Source organism: Sus scrofa, chromosome 3 (assembly GCF_054392235.1).
Source record: "Sus scrofa isolate SSC_HxYL_T2T_F1_AM1 chromosome 3, Sscrofa_HxYL_maternal_Yorkshire_Landrace_v2.0, whole genome shotgun sequence".
Taxonomy (NCBI): domain Eukaryota; kingdom Metazoa; phylum Chordata; class Mammalia; order Artiodactyla; family Suidae; genus Sus; species Sus scrofa.
In genome coordinates, this window is record NC_139385.1 from 29,474,395 (window position 1) to 29,497,760 (window position 23,366).

At 42.4% G+C, this 23,366-nt stretch overlaps 1 protein-coding gene and 1 long non-coding RNA gene across 5 annotated transcripts in view; one reads left to right on the forward strand and one right to left on the reverse strand.

Moving 5' to 3' along the window:
* Window positions 1-1,896, reverse strand: part of METTL9 (methyltransferase 9, His-X-His N1(pi)-histidine) — a 54,047-nt gene extending 52,151 nt beyond the window's left edge. For both annotated transcript variants that reach the window (XM_021085768.2, XM_021085767.2), the window contains exon 1: window positions 1,800-1,896. In XM_021085768.2, the coding sequence (XP_020941427.1) occupies window positions 1,800-1,844 (45 nt within the window). In that variant the 5' untranslated portion in view covers window positions 1,845-1,896. The remainder of the gene's footprint in view (window positions 1-1,799) is intronic.
* On the forward strand, window positions 10-12,083 carry LOC146404501 (uncharacterized). Of its 3 annotated transcripts, none has more exons than XR_014840602.1 (3): window positions 10-109; window positions 699-786; window positions 9,550-12,083. It is a non-coding gene; the product is annotated as an uncharacterized LOC146404501 (long non-coding RNA). The 3 variants fall into 3 exon arrangements; XR_014840601.1 differs by having other exon boundaries at window positions 11,750-12,083; XR_014840603.1 differs by lacking the exon at window positions 9,550-12,083 and adding an exon at window positions 4,902-5,363 and having other exon boundaries at window positions 699-3,807.
* Window positions 12,084-23,366: the final 11,283 nt, after the last annotated feature.

Below are 23,366 nucleotides of genomic sequence, written 5' to 3' on the forward strand. Positions count from 1 at the left end.
CCGCCTCCCGTCTGGTCTCGGCTTGTAATGGCGGAAGCGGTTTTAATATGTTTAGGCCAGGGGAGATCGTTTCCAAAGGCGGTAATTGAGGCCTCCCCATCCCTCCAAGGTAGTGTCCGTAGTTCTTCTGGCCTTTCCTCCCCTGAGTCTTTGCTCTGGGCCCCTCATCCAGCCCCCTGCGGGTCTTTCACCTGGTTGTGCAGATTGACCCAGGCGGCGAGCCTCCTCCCTTTCGTATATTCAGACACTCGGACCAAGTATTCGCCAGAGACGGAGACTGTCAGTTCGTAACTATTTCTGGCTCAGTTGCGTGGCTTCCTATTTACATTTAGAGCCGACCAGCCAGGCCCCCACCCCCAGGATCTCCACCCTGCCAAGCGAATGGGCATCTAGAGGGGAAGGGCTACCTCCAACCCTTCACCACCTCCCCGCCCAGTCCCCCAGGCCTGGCAAGTTGCTGGCTACTGTTCCTAAGAGGCATCAGCGAAAGCTCTGCCTTTGTTGGAAGTTCCTGCAGCTGGGACACCTGCACGTAATATTTTGGTGTGTTAATGACTCTGTCCAAGAACGAAGACCCCAAATTAAGAGTCCCTGGCTGCTTGTTTCCTTGAACTAACGGAAGTCAGACCCAACACTCCTTAAAGCCAGCTAAGCTTTAGGAGCAATATTTACCCAGATGTTTCTTTGATCATTTATAGCACGGGAAGACCTAGCAACGTTTCAAAACTGAAGGGTTACACTGTGTTCCTGTGTCTGAAGTTCTTCCTGCTGCCACCTAAGCTACAAGTGAGTGACCTATTTCATGGGCCCTCTCGCTTTAACACCTTTCTAGGTTCGTTTAGAAAATGCTTTTAATTTAACTGCACTAGAAATCATGTAAATACACTTTATCTTCGTTCAAACAAAAGCAATAGACCTTTCTGGTAACTCCATTAGTGAACTTCAGAGATTGTCTTTTAACAGTGGCTGTGGTGATCCACTGATGAGGGAAAAAACTGTCCCTTACCCACAGACATTTTTATTGGCTTCTGAGACTCAGCTTGGCACCTTTGGCTAAAAGGGACATCTTGTTGCCTAACAAGCAAACCAAAAAAAAAAAAAAAAAAAAAAAGGGCAGGCCAGGGAAAGGGGGAGGGTGCTTTGTATTCTCTTTGCAGCATACTCCCTGACTGCTTCCTGCCAAACCCCAAGAGCCTGCACCTTACTAAATCTAGTTCAAACCCCTAGTGGTCCTGGCCCAAATCATCAAAAAGGAACTATAGGAGCAAGCCCAGATAGTTCAGTTTGTTTACCGTGTCACCTCTCTCCACTGTCTCTTGGGATCAATGTCACAGTCAAAGCAGCTCTGTGCCAAAGAAAGCCTTCATCTTTTTAGAGGGAGGGCCCTGGGAGGAGGTAAAAGCAGCATGCCTATATAAAAGAACATATTTCTGTGGACAAAGGAGATCAAAAGATAAGCCCCCTAACTGTACAGTAAGCCTGATGAGCTGCAGCTCAGAGACTGCACAATGTATCAGATGAACAAGAAGCAACTAGATGGCTGCTGTCCTCTCCAGGACTGGGGGGGGGGGGGGGGTCAGTTGACTGCCACTAAGCCTAGCATCTCAAAGGAGCAGGTGTTCACTTTCGACCTGAGCAGCTGGTCTGGAAAAGTAAATCACACACATTTAAAATGCTTTATAATAACCCCCAGATCCTCGAGAAGAAGTCATTTACCCTTAGCAAGCACAGGAGGAAACCAAAGCACAGCGTGATCAAATGATTTGCGTAAAGGGAGCAAAGCAAAGTCAATAGCAGACCTTTTCATAGAACCTGGTATCCCAGCTCACGGTCCTTCGATCCATGTAAGAAGCCTTGCTGTCTGTCTCTTCTCAGAGAGCCTCCTGAATTACAAATGAGGAGGAAGGAAAACAGCAAGAGTAAATATACTAAGCAGAAGTTCACATTGCCCTCAGGGACTGCCCCTTCCTTCATCTGCTAGAATGTCACTACTGTATATTAAAACTTCAGTTATCCATCATGGAGAGGGGGAAAGGCGCAGATAACACGAAAGGCCAAAGAGGAGCCGGTATTCTTTCTAACGTGGCTTTGAAATGCAATGATATTCAAAAGACACATAAATGACACCCTCTGTGCTGGGCTCTTTACTGCCCTCCTGACAAGGGCTCAGGTATCTAGCTTGGGTCACAGCTTTGTGCCCAGGCCCCAAATCTTGACTGGATCACTTTCCTATCTAGAACTCGGAGTGGGGCGCTTTTTGTTGTAATTGTTCTTATCGGCTACCAGCGATGGCATTTTTTATGTTCTCTTTTCAATGACGAAGAGAACCTGTAGGAAGAGAGAGCTAGATCTGTAGAGGACACCGAATGTGTCTATGTGGCTCGTTGTCATCTCTTTGAAGTGATAATGGTCTAAGAAGAACTCACATAAGCACATGTTTTCATGGACTTAGGAAGCATAAAGCATGGACTTTATGCTTCTTAATATTTTGTGGCGTGTCAAAGAAAGGTCCACGTGACGCTGGAAACATGTTACCAGAATCCGGGTTCTTGTTCACGGAGCCGAAGAATGACCTTCGCAAACACACAGGCAGCACTCAAGCAAAGTCTTTCTCACAGGAAAGCAAACAGCTCCCAGGACAGGACTGGGAGAGAGAAGAAGAGTCCCCCTCTCCATTGTCCTCTAGGGGTGTTTATCCCTTAAAGACGGGGGGGGTACCAACATGGGGTCCCTTAAAGATGGGGTGGGTCCTACCAACATGGGGTCCAGAAAGATAGGGTTTTCAACCATTGGCTTTGTCCAGTTACCTGTATCAGTCCTTGTCCCATAGGGGTGTTAGAGGTGGAAAGGCCCTGTAAGTTGTATGGTTGCTCTTCTCTTCCTTAGACTGAGAGTCACCGTTCCTCTCATTCTTTTCTATCAGTTGAGGAGCGGGTTAGAGATTAATGTCCACCTGGATGTAACACAGATCCGCTCCCTATAGTAGACAAGGCCTGAGGGGATGTTGCTCCCCGGAGCCCTTTAAGCCACACATGTTAATCCATGGCCATATCAAAGAATGCACCGAAGCCCATGCTCCCACACTTACTCCCTGAGTTATTATCCTGCCTCACACGTTTTCCCCTGTGTACTCAATAGGTGTGCCCTGTGGTTCTTAAGCAATGGGTCCTCTGAACAATAAAATCAGTAAAAGTCTTCAACAGTGTTTGGGGGGAGGGAGCACACCTGCGCCACGCGGAAGCACCGGGGCCACAGATTGAACCCGCGCCCCTGCTGCCGCCTACACCACAGCCGCAGCCCTGCCGGAGCTGTAACCCACCTTGCCACAAAAGGACTTTCAACCATGTTTTCTTTGTTAATGAAATTAGTCATTGTGAGGGGTTTTTTATCTGAACTTGATTGATACAACCTCAGTCATATGCAATGACGTCCCTGTGGTCTCTGATTAATTCTACCGGAAGGTGAAAGTGCAAACCGATGGAAAAAAAAAAGTCAAAGCAGCAGAAGAGCCAGGAGTCAGAAGACCTATAGTAATAAATACAGAGAACACGCGTACTCTACTGGAGATCTCCCAGTGCTACTATTAGCATAGTGCTTTATGCTCTGTCCTCTGCAAGAGACAACCTGGGTTTGAAACCTGGTTCTACATGTCTTGCAATTCAAGGCAGATAACTCGACCTCTCTAGGACTTGGTTTTCTCACCTGTAAAGTGGAAATAATGATCATGGTTACCTATGATTATCATAAGAATGTGGTGAGGATTACATTGTACTTTCTATTTTTTTATTTTTGGCTGCCCTGGGGCATGTGGAGTTCCCGGGCCAGGGATCAGATTGGCGCCACAGTTGGGACCTATGCTCCAGCTGGGGCAACACCGGCTCCTTAACCCACTGTGCCAGGCTGGGAATCAAGCCTGCACCCAGTACTGCAGAGATAGCGCTGATCCTCTTGGCCACAGCAGAAACTCCAAATTGTATATTCTGAATATGGAGGGCTTAGTGTAGTGCCTCAACACATAATAGGTTTTCAAAAATGTTAATTTGCTCTTGTTTTCACTATAGCTTGGGTAACTCAACCTCTTCTGAGCCTCCCTTTCCACATCTCTGATATGGGGGCCGTAATTCTGAGCTGCTTACTTCACAATACGTTTACGATAATCAGATGATCTGAAAGCTTCATAAACTGTAAAAAAAATTCAACCAAGGTGCTCAGGAATTCCTGCTGTGGTGCAGTGGGTTAAGAATCTGACTGCAGGAGTTCCCGTCGTGGCGCAGTGGTTGACGAATCCGACTAGGAACTATGGGGTTGCAGGTTCGATCCCTGCCCTTGCTCGGTGGGTTAACGATCCGGCGTTGCCGTGAGCTGTGGTGTAGGTTGCAGACGCGGCTCGGATCCCGTGTTGCTGTGGCTCTGGCGTAGGCCGGTGGCTACAGCTCCAATTCGACCCCTAGCCTGGGAACCTCCATATGCCGTGGGAGCGGCCCAAAGAAATAGCAAAAAAAAAAAAAAAAAAAATCCGACTGCAGTGAATTCCCGTTGTGACTCAGCAGGAATGAATCCAACTAGTATCCAGGAGGACATGGGTTTGATCCCTGGCCTCGCTCAGTGGGTTAAGGATCTATCGTTGCCATGAGCTATGGTGTAGGTCTCAGGTGTGGCTCAGATATGGTATTGCTGTGTCTCTGGCTGTGGTGTATGCTGGCAAATACAGCTCTGATTCGCCCCCTAGTGTGGGAACTTCCACATGCCATGGGTGTGGCCCTGAAAAAAAAAAAAAAAAAAGAATCCGACTGCAGCAGCTTGGGTCATTGCAGAGCCCTGGGTTCGATCCCTGGCCTGGCTCAGTGGGTTAAAGGATTGGTGTTGCTGTATCTGAGGCTCAGATTCGATCCCTGGCCCAGGAGCTTCCACATGAATAAAATTTAAAGAGAAAAAAGATGTTCATTCCTAATGTGACAAAGCCACCCTCCATAAAATAATCCTTCAGAGCCTGCAGTGATAGCTCCTCTTCATGATGTGTCTATTGCACAACCCTTCCTGGGAGTTTGAAATAAGACAGTGAGGATGTGGGTAGGAAAAGGAATTTAAAATACAAACCTATGCAGGAGTTCCCGTCGTGGCGCAGTGGTTAACGAATCCGACTAGGAACCATGAGGTTTCGGGTTCGATCCCTGCCCTTGCTCAGTGGGTTAATGATCCGGTGTTGTCGTGAGCTGTGGTGTAGGTCACTCGGATCCCGCGTTGCTGTGGCTCTGGCGTAAGCCGGTGGCTACAGCTCCGATTGAACCCCTAGCCTGGGAACCTCCATATGCTATGAGAGTGGCCCAAGAAATGGCAAAAAGACAAAAAAAAAAACCAAAAAACCTGTACAATATTCAAACCCAGAATCACAAAATCAGGCAGGAAACTCAAGTGTATGCCCTTGTCAGGGATGCCTGCCCTCTTAACAGAAAAGCCTTTTCCCCTCTGATGTATAGACCTCTTCCCAGTGGGCTTATTTGCATATCTCTATGCCAGCCCTGGCACTTCAACTGCTTAGAACCTTCTGAACCCCTGAGCTTCCCTCCCGTGGCGCTCTCACACCTGTTTCAATTGATGTCAGGAAGAACGTGGGAAAGGCAAAGAACTGCTACTTTCACTCAGGCAGTAAAAGATTTACTGCCTACATACACGACACCAGGCACTGCCCTAAACGGAGAGGCAAGCAACATAAACACAATGACTTGCCCTCATAAAGCTTCCTCTCTTTTTTTTTTAATTTTTTTTTTTTTTTTCTGTTTACAGCCCCACCTGTGGCACATGGAAGCTCCCAAGCCAGGGGTCAAATTGGAGCTGCAGCTGCCAGCCTGCGCCACAGCCATGGCAACACCGGATCCAGGTCCCATGTGTGACCTATGCTGTACCTTTCGGCAACACCAGATCCTCAGCCCACTGAGCGAGGTCAGGGATCAAACCTACCTCCTCACAGACACTGTCAGGTTCTTAACCTGCTGAGCCACAACAGGAACTCCACAGAGCTTACCCTTTAGTAAGCAGAAGTGTCCGAGTAATCACAAAATGAATAATTACAGGCTGCTGAGTGTTGGAAAAGAAGTGTCGGTGTTAGGAGAACTTACAGCAGAGAGACCTGACTTAACAGGGGGGCAGGAAAGTTCTGGGAAAGCTGCCTTGAGGAAGTGTGGCTTTGTGGCCTTCGTTTTGACATCTCCTTGCTAAGCTTGAGAGCTTCCGAGTTGCCCAAGTTCCTCTGGGCCAGAGGTGCACCAGTAATTGTGGGAGAAAAAATGGGGTGCCACTCAGAGTCTTTTGGGCTGTGCATATATGCAACTGCTTCTAGGGGCCTTAAAAGAAATTTGCACATGTAGGAACATTAGTTGAAATATAATACATTTTTTAATGTATGTTTCAACTTAGCAAGGTCTTTCTAGTAGCAGGTCTGAGTCAGAACACTGATAAAAGAGAAGGCCGTTGTTTTCATTCTCTTCCTAGGGCATTTTCAAAGCCCCAAAGATCTTCTTTCATCTTGTTTTAAGTATATTTTCAAAACATCCCTATCCTTGGCCTCTTAATTGCTGTCTCCTGCATATAAGTGGTTTTGGTCCTCAAATCATTGCTTCCTCTCCACCCAGCTCACCATGTAACCTCATGCCACTCTGTTTTCATATACTTAATTTGAAACGATAAAGCCTTCTTATTTTTTAACTCTAAAACATTCAAACTTATGATTTGTGTTAAATACATTAAAAAGTGCACGGTACAATAAGAAAGCTTTTAAACTTAAAATCTAAGTATTTTATGGTCGAGAAAGTATGTACGTATATATATAAACAAAAGGGATCTTGGTATGTGTAACATACCACAGAACCACAGCTCTGCTGGCCTGAAAGAAGACCTCTATTTTATTTTTGCCCAACCACAAACTGGTCTGAAAACGAGGAAGAATACGTTTATGAAGGAGAATGCTTGAGCAATCAATCAACCTGAAAATCAGAGAGAACTACCTCCCTTCTGAAAACTGTGATTGATCTTTCAATAGCCACAAATGATGGGAGTTTATTTTACAAGTTAGCCTGGAACCTTCCTTAAACTTACTGTATACACAAATCATTAAATCCAGAGGAAAGGCATTTGGTTATGAGATAACCAGAACCTTAGATAGAACCCTGCCACATAGTTCTCCTAAAATTGACAGTGAACAGTGAAGGCAGGAGTTCCTGTCGTGGCGCAGCGGAAACAAATCTGACTAGGAACCATGAGGTTGTGGGTTCGATCTCTGGCCTCGCTCAGTGGGTGAAGGATCCAGCATTGCCGTGAGCTGTGGTGTAGGTCACAGATGCAGCTCAGATCCCATGTTGCTGTAGCTGTGATGCAGGCCAGAGCAATAACTCCAACTGGACACGTAGCCTGGGAACCTCCATATGCCAAGGCTGCGGCCCTAAAAAGCAAAAACAAAAAACAAAAGGCAGTGAAAGCAGCTATTAAGCTCTTCTACAACAGAAACTTTATTTCCAAGATCATGAGCTTTCTGTGCACATGGCTTTTAAATAAAGTTTTAGACCTTATGGGGTGGGCATCAGAGGCCAGAAGGCTTTCCTCCACCACAAAGACTTTTGTTCTTAGCCAACAGAACTCAGACCCCACCTTCTCTTGCCTCCCATCCTAGCCCTGAGGGTGCAGGCGGAAAAAGCCAGCTTTGCTAAGGAATCTCTACAAAGTGAATTTTGGTATTTGGGAGTATAAAGTATGTTGTTCTCCCTCCAGGAGAGGTCCACTTTCTAACTAACACTATCAATGATGCAGGAGGCACATTTGCGGCTTTCCAGACATCTTACAATTTAAACAGATTGCCTTGGGTTAATTATGTGCACTTGTTTCCTTTCACATGGAGACATACTTAAGATCATTATCACCACGTCTACAGTGCTCGGCATGATTGTTCAATGGAATACGTCTGCGGGAAAATAAATCAAAGTTGTTCCTAGGGTTTGATAGTACGATGGATCCATTTTCAGAATCTCCAACGCCCTGTTTGATTCATGGACTGGGATTTCTCCATTATTGTCTAGAAATAGCCGATACATGGGCATAATTTCATCTTGGCACATGGTAACTCACACCGTATTTGAAGATGTCTAACATTTGTTAGATCTTTTATTTTTTTTGTCTGTTTGTTTTTGTCTTTTTTTTTGCCTTTTCTAGGGCCGCTTCCACGGCATATGGAGATTCCCAGGCTAGGGGTCTAATTGGAGCCCGTAGCCACCAGCCTACACTAGAGGCACAGCAACGTGGGATCCGAGCCACATCTGCAGCCTACACCACACAGCTCACGGCAACGCCGGATCCTTAACCCACTGATCGAGGCCAGGGATCGAACCCGCAACCTCATGGTTCCTCATCAGATTCATTTAACCACTTCGCCGCGACGGGAACTCCACATTTGTTAGATCTTTTACATAATTCAGAACTTATATCTGGAGTTCCCGTTGTGGCACAGTGGTTAAACGAATCTGATGAGGAACCATGAGGTTGCGGGTTCGATCCCTGGCCTCAATCAGTGGGTTAAGGATCCGGCGTTGCCTCGAGCTGTGGTGTAGCCTGGTGGCTACAGCTCCAATTGAACCCCTAGCCTGGGAACCTCCATATGCCGAGGGAGCGGCCCTAGAAATGGCAAAAAGACCAAAAAACAAAACAGAATTTATATCTGTTTGGACACAAGCATCAAGAATACATTAAATATATATAATGTTTTTGGCCAAGCCCACAGCATGCGGAAGTTCCTGAGCCAGGGATGGAACCCTCACCACAGCAGTGACCCAAGCCACAGCAGTGACAATGCCAGGTCCTTAACCTGTTGAGCCACCAGGGCACTCTAGGAATACATTGTATTTTTGATATGTATGTTTAAGGATGTTTCAAGAAAAACAACTGTAAGTCAGGGTTTTTTTTGTTTGTTTTTTTCTTTCTTTTTAGGGCCGCAATCACAGAATATGGATGTTCCCAGGCTAGGGGTCGAATCAGAGTTGCAGCTGCTGGCCACAGCCACAGCAATGTGGGATCCAAGCCACATCTGTGACCTACACCACAGCTCAGGGCAATGCTGGATCCCCAACCCACTGAGCAAGGCCAGGGATCGAACCCACATCCTCATGGATACTAGAGGGATTCGTTTCCTCTGTACCACCATGGCAACTCCTAAGTCAGGTCTTTTTGACATGGTAGGTGCTACGTGGAATCAATCATAAAATTGTCCTCAAAAATTCTGGAAATAGGGAAATAAAATTGCTAGGAATCACACTTTTTAAAAACATGCATATAATGGATTAGAATGAAGAGATACAAAGTCACCTTTAAAAAAAGTCAGGTCCCTAAGCCAAGACTTGACTACAAATTGACTGAAGGTAGGTAATAACCTATTTTTAGAATTAATAGCTCACCGGGGGTGGAGGGTGGGAATAGAAGTGTCAGCCTCAGGAAATGGAAAGTCAGGCTGATTCTGCAGCGGTTCTTGTCCCCAGCCCAGGAGACCGAAGCCTGGTCCACTCTGTTCAGTCCCGCAGGTGTCCCTCTGTGTGGATGGAGCCGAGTGCATCCACTTTATCAAGAGCCATGACATCATCCATTCATGTCATCGGGAATTGCCATGTGCCTCATTCCGCACCCGCCACATCCCTTATATAGAGGAGCTAAATAGATTTGGAGCTTTTCTCCCCCACCGCCCCTGCTGCTCCTTGGTCTGTGAGTTTAACCCATGCTAATGTGCCTCTAAGAGATTATTGCATTCTCAGTGCACCAACATACTAAGTTTCTATACCAGCAAAACCTCAAACAGTGATGAACTTACCCATGTCGTATTCCTTCCGGGGGAACTGATGATGACTAGCCCGCCCTGCCTCACCCAACAGATATCAGACCTCCCTCGCCTGCAATACGAGATGTATAGGAAGTGAGGCTTTCCCAGTATGTCTGTGGTACCTGTTCAAGTCTATTCTGTCCCACCACACAGCCCCAGTCCCTGATCCCCAAATCACTTTATCCAGCCCTCACCTTTATCATCCCAAACAGGGTGCGCCTTTACACCAGGAGGCAGGAAACTCAAATTCTAGTTACAATCCTGATATTTTCCATGCTACCTTGGAAAAACCACACAACCTTCATCATTTTGTCTGTAAAAAAAAAAAAAAAAGAAAGAAAGAAATTAAGTCATCCTGTGCATAAAGTCATGGACCTGGACCAGAAACTCTTAATTAAAAGTCCCTTCCAGTTATGGGGTCTGTTCTTTTACCTGTTTACTTTCTTTTGGGAATTATGAATTCTGTGGATTCTCCCCAAAGGCTAATATCAAAATATCTGTATTTATTTATATCGTATCCAAGAAAAGTGGTATGATTTTCTGTGAAAACAAATCTCATACATTCAGTGTTCCATAACATTCCATAGAATCAATGGGAAACAATTTACTGCAAATAGTACATACTCTGCAACAAAGTTTACAAGTGGAGGCATTTTTTTTGGTTCTGAGAGGTACGTGCTTGACAAGTTGGCAGCTCCTTGTGACCTGAAACCAAAATTCTTGTATTTCTTATTCCCCCATGTTCATCACCCTCTCCTTTACCTCTATCTGCTCTTTCATTGTAAGGCTTGCCTAGTCCCCTGGGAAATATCAGTGGGGCAAGTTCTCTCTCTCTCTCTGTCTCTCTCTCTCTCTCTTAAACAGGAAAAGTATCTAAGGCACAGAAAGCTTCCATTGCACAGCAATGAGTGGTTGAAGCAAGGCTTGAAAGCAGTCTGATTTCAAAACCTGCATTGTTCACACAAAGCTCTACTGCCTCCTGGTGTTATTAATCAGAATCCCCAGTGATGCTGGTTAAAAGGCAGTTTCTTGGGCCATCCCAGGGCTCATGATTCAGAATTCTGCTGTCAACAGGGAGCTTTCAACCTGGTTTACCAAGGAGAAGACAGAGACGAGGTCCTTTACAGAAGCAATATGTCCGTCCTTCAATTAAAAGTGTCCAAAAGTCGTGAAATTACTATTGTTATTATTATTTTGCTTTTTAGGGCCACACCCAAGACATATAGAGGTTCCCAAGCTAGGGGTCTAATCAGAGCTACAGCTGCCAGCCTACGCCACAGCCACAGCAATGCCACAGCTGCGTCTGTGACCTACACCACAGCTCACAGCAATGCTGGATCCTTAACCCACTGAGCAAGGCCAGGGATCAAACCTGCATCCTCATGGATGCTAGTCAGATTCATTAACCACTGAGCCACGATGGGAACTCCCATGAAATTATTTTTAATTGAAGTAATTATTTTTTATGTGTGCAGATAACCTACAAGAAGAAAATTTCTAAATAGCAAGGCAGATGACATCTGTGTAAGCACTTCAGGACAATCTTCCAAAAATAAAATGAAAAATTCTTATGGTCTGCACGTTTTTTCAAGTCAGGTAATTCACCCTAGGTAGTGACCGCCACAATGAAAATACAGAATATTTCCCTTACCTGAAAAAAATCCCTGTGTCCCTTTGCGGTCAACTACTCTCCCCCACTTCAGGCCCCTGGCAACCATTAGTGTGTTTGCTACACTGGTAGTTCTGCCTTTTCCAGAATATCATATAAATGGAATCATACAGTAGATAAATTTTTTAAATCTGGCTTCTTGCACTGAACATAATGCATTTGGCATTCATTCATGCTCTTGTGGGTATCAGTAGTATCTGTCTGTATTTATTTATTTATTTGCTTTTTAGGGCCGCAGCCATGGCATAAGGAGGTTCCCAAGCTAGGGGTCAAATCGGAGCCGTAACTGCCAGCCTATGCCACAGCCACAATAACTCGGGACCCGGGCCGTGTCTGCGACCTACACCTGCAATGCCTAATCCTTAACCCACTGAGCAAGGCCAGGGATCGAACCTGCATCCTCATGGATGCTAGTCAGATTCATTTTCTGCTGAGCCACGACGGGAACTCCTGTCTTTTTTGGTGATGTGTGGAAAATTCATTTACCAATGAACGGACTGAAGAATGTTTGAGTTATTTCTGTCTTTTGGGGTGATTATGAATAAAACCATAAATGTGTACATATTTGGGGTAAACATAGTTTTTGTTACTCCTGGGCAAACAGCTAGCAGTGGGAATTCTGTGTTATATGTCGAGGGTATATTTAACTTTATAAGAAAATGCCAAAACTGTTTTCCAAAGGAGCTGTACCACTTTCATTCTTACCAAGAAAGCATGCGTGTTCTGGGTGTTCCATGACTTTGTAGATTTTATTTTTTATTATTTTATTTTATTTTTGGCTGTCCCATGGCATATGGAGTTCCCGGGCCAGGGATCAGATCCGAGGTGCCGTTGTGACCTAAGCCTCAGCTGCGGCAACGCAGATCCTTAACCCACTGTGCTGGGCTGGGGATTGAACCTGCGTCCCAGTGCTCCCAAGACGCTGCCAATCCCACTGCGCCACAGCAGGAACTCCTGTAGTATTTTATTTTATTTAAGCCCTTCTAATAGTTGTGTAGTGGTATCTCATTGTGGTTTTGCATTTGGATTTTCCTAATGACCAATAACGTAAACACTTTTTCCTGTACTTTTTTCCATGTGTATTTCTTCTTTGATGGAATGTTTGTTCAACTATTTGCCCATTTTTAAAATTAGACTGTTATTTTTTTCATTAATTGTGAGAGTTCTTTATTATTGTACCTGCAAGTCCTCTTTTTTTGTTGTTTCTTCCTTTTTTGGCCACTCTATGGCACATGGAGTTACCAGGCCAGGAATTAGATCTGAGCCACAGTCAAGACCTACACAGCAGCTGCAGCAACACCAGATGCTTTAACCCACTGTGCCCAGCCAGGGATGGAACCTGTACCCTGGTGCTTCAGAGATGCCACCAATCCTGTTGCACCACAGAGGGAACTTTCAAGTCCTTTATCAAAGAGGAATTTTGCAAACATTTTTTTATTCCCCAGTCTGTGTCTTCCCTTTTCACTCTCTTAACAGTGTCTTTCAATTATAAGAAGTTTTCACTTTTTCCCCAGATTTGTTGAGGCATTATGAAAAAAATTAAAATTTACATATTTGGAGTGTACAACATGATTGTTCAAAGGTGTGCAATGAGATGCTTTAACACACACTTGCATTGTGAAATAATTACCATAATCAAGTTACCCTTCTCTGGAAACCACTGCTCTCACCTCTGGTTCTATGAGTTCAGCTGTTTCAGATTCCACATAAAATTGAGATCATTTCGTATCTGTCTTCTGTGTACGGCTTCCCTCACTTAGCATAATGTCCTTCGGCTTCATCCATGCCGTTGCAAATGCCAGGATTTCCTTCTTTTTATGGCTAAATAATATGGGGGGAGGTAAAATCACTTTGTTTTTTTTTTTCTTTTTAGGGCCGAACTCATGGCATATGGAAGTTCCCAGGCTCAGGGTCAAATTGGAGCCTCATCTGCAACCTACACCACAGCTCACGGCATGCCAGATCCTTACCCACTGAGCAAGGCCGGGGGATCAAACCTGCATCCTCATGGATACTAGTTCAGTTCATTACCACTGAGCCACAAGGGCAACTCCCATTTCTCCAGTTTTATTGAGATAGAAATGGGATAGGGCATTGTGTAAGTTTAAGATGAACAGTATAATGATTTGACTATGTGCATTATGAAATACAAACACAATACATTCAGTGAACAGTCATCCTCTCATATAGAAACAAAACAAAAAATAGAAAAAAAATTTTCCCTATGATGAGAACTCTTAGGATTTACTCTCTTAACTTGCATATATAAGGTACAGGAGAGTTACATGTGTTGTGTTATACATCACATCCCTAGTATTTATTTCTCTTACAACTAAAAGTATGTACCTTTTGACTACCTTCATCCAATTCCCCTGCCTCCCACACCCCACGTCTGATAACCACAAATCTGATCTCTTTTTTCTTGAGGTTGTTAGTTGTTTTTGAAGTGTATTTTTTAGAAGCCATTGACATCTTTTTTTTTTTTTTTTTTTGGCCACACTCGTGGCATGCAGAAGTTCCCAGGCCAGGGATCAAAATGGCACCACTTCACTGGCAAAGCCAGATCCTTACCCCACTGAGCCACATGGGGAACTCTGAAGTATAGTTGATATACAACACTATGTTAGTTCCTGGTACACAACATAGTGAATCTTTTTATTTATTTATTTATTTATTTGTCTTTTAGGGCCACACCAGTGGTATATGGAGGTTCCCAGACTAGGGGTTGAATTGGAGCTGTAGCCGCCAGCCCACCCCACAGCCACAGCAACACAGGATCTGAACTGCGTCTGTGACCTACACCACAGCACACGGCAACACCAGATCCTTAACCCACTGAGCGAGGCCAGGGATCAAACCCGCAACCTTGTGGATGCTAATCGGATTTGTTTACCGCTGAGACACAATGGAAACTCCACATTTTAAAGTGATCATAATGATAAGTCTAGTTACCACCTGTCACCATGGAGAGATATTACAATGAAATTAGAACACTCTCTAACACTATACACAAAAATAAACTCAAAATGGATTAAAGACCTGAATGTATGACAGGATGCTATAAAACTCTTAGAAGACATAGGCTGAACACTCTCTGACATAAACCACAGCAATATCTTCTGAGATCCACCTCCTAGAGTAATGGCAATAAAAACAAAAATAAACAAAAAGGGCCTAATTAAACTTAAAAGGTTTTACACAGCAAAGGAAACCATAAACAAAAAGAAAAGACAACCCACAGAATGGGAGAAAATATTTGCAAATGAAGTGACTGACAAGGGATTAATCTCCAAAATATACAAACACCTCCTGCAGCTCAATGTCAAAAAAACAAACCAGTCAAAAAATAGGCAGAAGATCTAAAGAGACATTTCTCCAAAGAAGACATACAGATGGCCAAAAAACACATGAAAAGAGGCTCAGCATCACTAATTATCAGAGAAATGCAAATCAAAACTACTATGAGGTACCACCTTACACCAGCCAGAATGATCATCACCAAAAGGTCTACAAATAATAAATGCTGGAGAGGGTGTGGAAAAAAAAGGAACCCTCCTACACTGTTGGTGGGGATGTATGTTAGTGTAATCACAATGGAAAACAGTATGAAGTTTCCTTAAAAAAAAAAAAATAGAACTACCGTATGATTCAGCATTCCCACGCCTGGGCATCTATCCAGAGAAGACCATAATTTGAAAAAATGAATGCACCACGATGTTCATTGCATCTTTATTTACAATCGCTAAGACATGGACGCAACCTAAATGTCCAACAGAGGAATGGAGGAAGAAGATGTGGTACATATATATAAAATGGAATATTAGCCATAAAAAAAAAGAAGGAAATAATGCCATTTGCAGCAACATGGATGGACCTGGAGTTCTCATTGCGGCTCATCAGTAATGAACCCAACTAGTACACATGACGATGTGGGTTCCATCCCTGGTCTCAATTAGTGGGTTAAGGATGTGGCATTGCTCTGAGCTGTGGTGTAGGCTGGCAACTGCAGCTCTGATTCGACCCCTAGCCTAGGAACTTCCACATGCCATGTGTGTGGCCCTAAAAAGACAAAAAAAGAGAGAAAACATGGATGGACCTGATGATTATCACACTAAGCTAGACAGTGAAAGATAAACATCATATGATATGACTTATTTGTGGAATTTTTTTTTAAAAGGATACAAATGAACTTATTTGCAGAACAGAAACAGACTCATAGACTTTGAAAAACTTATGGTTACCAAAAGGGACAGGTCGGGGGTGTGGACTGGGGGTTTGGGATTATAATTGGCCAATGGGGACCTGCTATATAGCACAGAGAACTCTACCCAGTATTCCATAATAATCTATGTGGGAAAAGAATCAGAGAGAATGGGTATGTGTATAGGTATGACTGGGTCACTTTGTTGTACAGCGGAAATTATTATAGTCTTGTAAATTTTACTTCAATAAAATTTTTAAAATTATTACATAACTATTGACTTATATTCCCCACACTGTGCATTTAATACCCATGACTCATTTATTTTATAACTGGAAATTGATACCTTTTAATCTGCTCACCTGTTTCTTTCCTCCCTCATCCCCTCCCCTCTGGCAACCACGAGTTTATTCTCTATAGCTCTGACTCTGTTTCTGTTCAGTTATATTTGTTCATTTGTTTTTGAGATTCCACATCTAGGTTAAATCATATAGTATTTGTCTTTCTCTGATTTCACTTAGCATAATACCTTCTAGATCCATCATTGTTACAATGGCAAGATTTCTTTCCTTTTTCATGACTGAGTAATATTCCGGTGTGCAGGCGCGCACGTGTGTGTACGTGCGTGCATACTACATTTTCTTTATCTAATCATCTACTGGTGGACACTTAAGTTGCTTCCATATCACAGTTATTATAAATAATGCTGCAATGAACATAGGGGTGCATAAATCTTTTTTTTTTCCCTTTTTTTTTAATTACTCAAATGAATTTATCACATCTGTAGTGGTATGGTGATTATAACAATCTGATTTCACAGGATTTCCATCCCACAGCCGAGGTACATCCCCCCACCCCCCAAACTGTCTCCTCCGGAGACCATAAGTTTTTCAATGTCTGTGAATCAGCATCTGTTCTGCAAAGTTCAGTCTGTCCTTTTTTCAGATTCCACATGTCAGTGAAAGCATTGGATGTTGGTGTTTCATTGTATGGCTGACTTCACTTAGCATGATAGTTTCTAGGTCCATCCATGTTGCAAAAAATGCTGGTATTTCGTTCTTTTTAATGGATGAGTAATATTCCACTGTGTATATGTACCACATCTTCTGGATCCACTCCTCTGTCAATGGGCATTTAGGTTGTTTCCATGCCTCGGCTATTGTAAATAGTGCTGCAATGAGCAGTGGAGTACATATGTCTTTGCGAGTCATGGTTTTCTCTGGATAGATGCCCAGGAGTGGGATTGCTGGATCAAATGGTAGTTCTATGTTTAGTTTTCTGAGGAATCTCCATACTGCTTTCCACAGTGGTTGCACCAATTTACAATCCCACCAACAGTGTCATAGGGTTCCTTTTTCTCCACACCCTCTCCAGCACTTATTGTTTGTAGACTTTTGGATGATGGCCATTCTGTCTGGTGTAAGGTGGTACCTCATCGTGGTTTTGATTTGCATCTGTCTAATAACGAGTGACATTGAACATCTTTTCATGTGTTTCTTGGCCATCTGTATGTCTTCTTTGGAGAATTGTCTATTTAGATCTTCTGCCCATTTTTTGATAGGCTTGTTTGTTTTTTTGGTATGGAGCTGCAGAAGTTGTTTATAAATTTTGGAGATTAATCCCTTGTTAGTCGATTCACTTGCAAAGATTTTCTCCCATTCTGTGGGTTGTCTTTTTGTGTTGTTTAGAGTTTCCTTTGCTGTGCAGAAACTTTGAAGTTTGAGTAGGTCCCATTTGTTTATTTTTCTTTTTATTGTCAATACTCTGATAGGTGGATCTGAGAAGATGTTGCTGTCGTTTATGTCAGAGAGTGTTTGGCCTATGTTTTCCTCTAGGATTTTGATAGTGTCTGGTCTTATTTCTAGGTCTTTAATCCATTTTGAGTTTATTTTTGTGTATGGTGTTAGGGAGTGTTCTCATTTCATTCTTTTCCATGTGGCTGTCCAGTTTTCCCAGCACCACTTATTGAACAAGCTGTCCTTTATCCATTGTATAGTCTTGCCTCCTTTGTCATAGATGAGTTGGCTGTAGTTGTGTGGGTTTAATTCTGGGCTTTCTGTCCTGTTCCACTGATCTATATTTCTGTCTCTGTGCCAGTACCATGCAGTTTTGACGACTGTTGCTTTGTATTATAGTCTGAAGTCTGGGAGCCTGACTCCTCCAGCTCCATTTTTCTTTTTCAGGATGTCTTTGGCTATTCTGGGTCTTTTGTACTTCCAAACAAACTTTAAAATATTTTGTTCGAGTTCTGTGAAAAATGTCCTTGGTAATTTGATAGGGATTGCATTGAATCTGTAGATTGCCTCATGCAGTATAGTCATTTTGATAATATTAACTCTTCCAATCCACGAGCATGGTATATCTTTCCATCTGTTTGTGTCATCTTTGATTTCTTTCATCAGTGGCTTGTAGTTTTCAGAGTATAGGTCTTTTGTCTCTTTAGGTAGGTTTACTCCTAGGTATTTTATTCTTTTGGATGTGATGGTAAATGGGATTGCTTCCCCAATTTCCTTTTCTGCTTTTTCACTGTTAGTATATAGAAATGCTGTCGATTTCTGTGTATTAATTTTGTATCCTGTGACTTTGCCAAATTTATGGATGAGCTCTAACAGTTTTCTGGTAGAGTCTTTAGGATTCTCTAGGTATAGTATAATGTCATCTGCAAATAGCGATAGTTTTACTTCTTCCTTTCCAATTTGGATTCCTTTTATTTCTTTTACTTCTCTGATTGCTGTGGCTAGGACTTCCAGAACTATGTTGAAGAGTAGTGGTGAGAGCAGACATCCTTGTCTTGTTCCTGATCTCAGTGGGAATTCTTTCAGCTTTTCACCATTGAGAATGATGTTTGCTGTGGGTTTGTCATATATGGCCTTTATCATGTTGAGGTAGGTTCCCGTTATGCCCACTTTCTGAAGGGTTTTTATCAGAAATTGGTGTTGGATTTTGTCAAAGGCTTTTTCCACGTCTATTGAGAGGATCATGTGGTTTTTATTCTTCAGTTTGTTAATGTGGTGTATCACACTGATGGATTTGTGGATATTGAAGAACCCTTGCATCCCTGGGATAGATCCCACTTGATCATGATGTACAATCCTTTTAATGTATTGTTGGATGCAGTTTGCTAGTATTTTGTTGAGGATTTTTGCATCGATGTTCATCAGTGAAATTGGCCTGTAGTTTTCTTTTTTTGTGGAGTCTTTGTCTGGTTTTGTTACCAGGTTGATGGTGGCCTCATAGAATGAGTTTGGGAGTATCCCATCCTCTGCAATTTTTTGAAATAGTTTCAGAAGGAGAGGTGTTAGCTCTTCTCTAAATGTTTGATAGAATTCGCCTGTGAAGCCATCTGGTCCTGGACTTTTGTGTGTTGTAAGTTTTTTAATCACAGTTTCAATTTCAGTTCTTGTGATGGGTCCATTCATCTTTCCTATTTCATCTTGGTTTAGTCTTGGAAGATTGTACTTTTCTAAGAATTTGTCCATTTCTTCTAGGTTTTCCATTTTATTGGCATATAGTTGCATATAGTAGTCTCTTATGATCCTTTTTTTTTTTTTTTTTTTGGCTTTTTGTCTTTTGTTGTTGTTGTTGCTATTTCTTGGGCCGCTCCCGCGGCATATGGAGGTTCCCAGGCTACGGGTTGAATCGGAGCTGTAGCCACCAGCCTACGCCAAAGCCACAGCAATGCAGGATCCGAGCCGCATCTGCAACCTACACCACAGCTCACGGCAACGCCGGATCATTAACCCACTGAGCAAGGGCAGGGACCGAACCCGCAACCTCATGGTTCCTAGTCTGATTCGTTAACCACTGTGCCACGACGGGAACTCCTCTTATGATCCTTTGTATTTCTGTGATGTCCGTTGTTACTTCTTTTTAATTTCTAATTTTATTGATTTGAGTCCTCTCTCTTTTTTTCTTTTTTTTTTATTTCATTTTCCCACTGTATAGCAAGGGGATCAAGTTATCCTTACATGTGTACATTACAATTACATTTTTTCCCCCACCCTTTGTTCTGTTGCAACATGAGTGTCTAGACAAAGTTCTCAATGCTACTCAGCAGGATCTCCTTGTAAATCTATTCTAAATTGTATCTGATAACCCCAAGCTCTCGATCCCTCCCACTCCCTCCCTCTCCCATCAGGCAGCCACAAGTCTCTTCTCCAAGTCCATGATTTTCTTTTCTGAGGAGATGTTCATTTGTGCTGGATATTAGATTCCAGTTATAAGTGATATCATTTGGTACTTGTCTTTGTCTTTCTGGCTCATTTCACTCAGTATGAGATTCTCTAGTTCCATCCATGTAGCTGCAAATGGCATTATGTCATTCTTTTTTATGGCTGAGTAGTATTCCATTGTGTATATATATACCACATCTTCCGAATCCAATCATCTGTCGATGGACATTTGGGTTGTTTCCATGTCCTGGCTATTGTGAATAGTGCTGCAATGAACATGCGGGTGCATGTGTCTCTTTTAAGTAGAGTTTTGTCCAGATAGATGCCCAAGAGTGGGATTGTGGGGTCATATGGAAGTTCTACGTATAGATTTCTAAGGTATCTCCAAACTGTTCTCCACAGTGGCTGTACCAGTTTACATTCCCACCAGCAGTGCAGGAAGGTTCCCTTTTCTCCACAGCCCCTCCAGCACTTGTTATTTGTGGATTTATTAATGATGGCCATTCTGACTGGTGTGAGGTGGTATCTCACGGTAGTTTTGGTTTGCGTTTCTCTTATAATCAACAGTGTTGAGCATTTTTTCATGTGTTTGCTGGCCATCTGTATATCTTCCTTGGATAAATGTCTATTCAGGTCTTTTGCCCATTTTTCCATTGATTGATTGGCTTTTTTGCTGTTGAGTTGTATAAGTTGCTTATATATTCTACAGATTAAGCCCATGTCCGTTGCAACATTTGACACTATTTTCTCCCATTCTGAAAGTTGTCTTTTTGTTTTCTTTTTGGTTTCCTTTGCTGTGCAAAAGCTTTTCAGTTTGATTAGGTCCCATGGGTTTATTTTTGCTCTAATTTCTATTGCTTTGGGAGACTGACCTGAGAAAATATTCATGATGTTGATGTCAGAGAGTATTTTGCCTATGTTTTCTTCTAGGAGTTTAATGGTGTCCTGTCATATATTTAAGTCTTTCAGCCATTTTGAGTTTATTTTTGTGCATGGTGTGAGGGTGTGTTCTAGTTTCATTGCTTTGCATGCAGCTGTCCAGGTTTCCCAGTAATGCTTGCTGAATAGACTTTCTTTTTCCCATTTTATGTTCTTGCCTCCCTTGTCAAAGATGAATTGACCATAGGTGTCAGGGTTTATTTCCGGATTCTCTATTCTGTTCCATTGGTCTGTCTGTCTGTTTTGATCCCAGTACCACACTGTTTTGATGACTGTGGCTTTGTAGTATTTCTTGAAGTCTGGAAGAGTTATGCCTCCTGCTTGGTTTTTGTTTCTCAGGATTGCTTTGGTGATTCTGGGTCTTTTGTTGTTCCATATAAATGTTTGGATTGTTTGTTCTAGTTCTGTGAAAAATGTCATGGGTAATTTGATAGGGATTGCATTGAATCTGTAGATTGCTTTGGGTAGTATGGCCATTTTTACAATATTGATTTTTCCAATCCAGGAACATGGACTATCTTTCCATTTCTTTACATCTTCTTTGATTTCTTTGATTAAAGTTTTATAGTTCTCAGAATATAGGTCCTTTACCTCTTTGGTCAGGTGTGTTCCGAGGTATTTGATTTTGTGAGGTGCAATTTTTTTTTTTTTGTCTTTTTGCTATTTCTTTGGGCCGCTCCCACGGCATATGGAGGTTCCCAGGCTAGGGGTCGAATCAGAGCCACAGCCACTGACCTACACCAGAGCCACAGCAACATGGGATCCGAGCCGTGTCTGCAACCTACACCACAGCTCACGGCAACGCCGGATCGTTAACCCACTGAGCAAGGGCAGGGACCGAACCCGCAACCTCATGGTTCCTAGTCTGATTCGTTAACCACTGCGCCACGACGGGAACTCCCTGAGGTGCAATTTTAAAAGGTACCGTATTTTTGTATTCCTTTTCTAATATTTCATTGCTGGTATACAGAAATGCAACTGACTTCTGAATGTTAATCTTATATCCTGTTACTTTGCTGAATTTATTAATCAGTTCAAGTAGTTTTGGGGTTGAGTCCTTAGGGTTTTCTATGTATAGTATCATGTCATCTGCATACAGTGACAGTTTTATCTCTTCTCTTCCTATATGGATGCCTTTTATTTCTTTTGTTTGTCTAATTGCTGTGGCTAGGACTTCCAAAACTATGTTGAAGAGCAGTGGTGAGAGTGGGCATCCCTGTCTTGTTCCAGATTTGAGTGAGAAGGCTTTCAGTTTTTCCCCATTGAGTATTATATTTGCTGTGGGTTTATCATAAATGGCTTTGATCATATTCAGGAATGTTCCCTCTATACCCACTTTGGCGAGGGTTTTGATCATGAATGGATGTTGGACTTTGTTAAATGCTTTTTTTGTCTATTGAGATGATCATATGATTTTTGACTTTTTTTTTTTTTTTGTTAATGTGGTATATGATGTTGATTGATTTGTGTATGTTGAACCATCCTTGTGAACTTGGGATGAACCCTACATGGTCATGGTGTATAATTTTTTTGATATGTTGTTGGATTCGGTTGGCTAAGATTTTGTTGAGAATTTTTGCATCTATATTCATCAATGATATTGGGCGATAGTTTTCTTTTATGTGGAATCTCTGTCTGGTTTTGGAATTAGGGTGATGGTGGCCTCATAGAATGTCTTTGGGAGTATTCCTTCTTCTTCAACCTTTTGAAAGAGTTTAAGGAGGATGGGCACCAATTCCTCTTTATATGTTTGATAGAATTTGCCTGTGAAGCCATCTGGTCCTGGACTTTTATTTGTAGGGAGTGTTTTTATGACATCTTCAATTTCATTTCTAGTGATCGGTCTGTTCAGTTGGTCTGTTTCTTCTTGATTCAGTTTTGGCAGGCTGTAAGATTCTAGAAAATTGTCCATTTCTTCCAGATCGTCAAACTTGTTGCCATATAGTTGTTCATAGTATTCTCTTATGTTTTTTTGTATTTCTGCTGTATCCGTTGTGATTTCTCCTTTTTCATTTATAATTTTGGTGATTTGGGTTCTTTCTCTCCTCTTTTTAGTGAGTCTGGCCAGGGGTTTGTCAATTTTGTTCACCTTTTCAAAGAACCAGCTCTTGGTTTTATTAATTTTCTCTATTGTTTTTTGAATCTCTATTTTATTGATTTCTTCTTTGATCTTTATAATTTCCTTCCTTCTGCTGACTTTGGGTCTTTTTTGTTCTTCTTTTTCTAATTCGTTTAGGTGGAGGGTTAAGTTGTCAATTTGGGATCTTTCTTCTTTTTTGAGAAAGGCCTGTATTGCTATAAATTTCCCTCTGAGCACTGCTTTTGTAGCATCCCATAGATTTTGAGAGGTTGGGTCTTCATTATCATTTGTTTCAAGGTATTTTTTAATTTCCTTCTTGATTTCCTCATTGACCCATTGGTTTTTTAGTAGCATGTTGTTTAGTCTCCATGAAGTAGGTTTTTTCTCTTTCCTTTTCCCATGGTTGATTTCTAATTTCATGGCATTGTGGTCAGAGAAGATACTTGAGATAATTT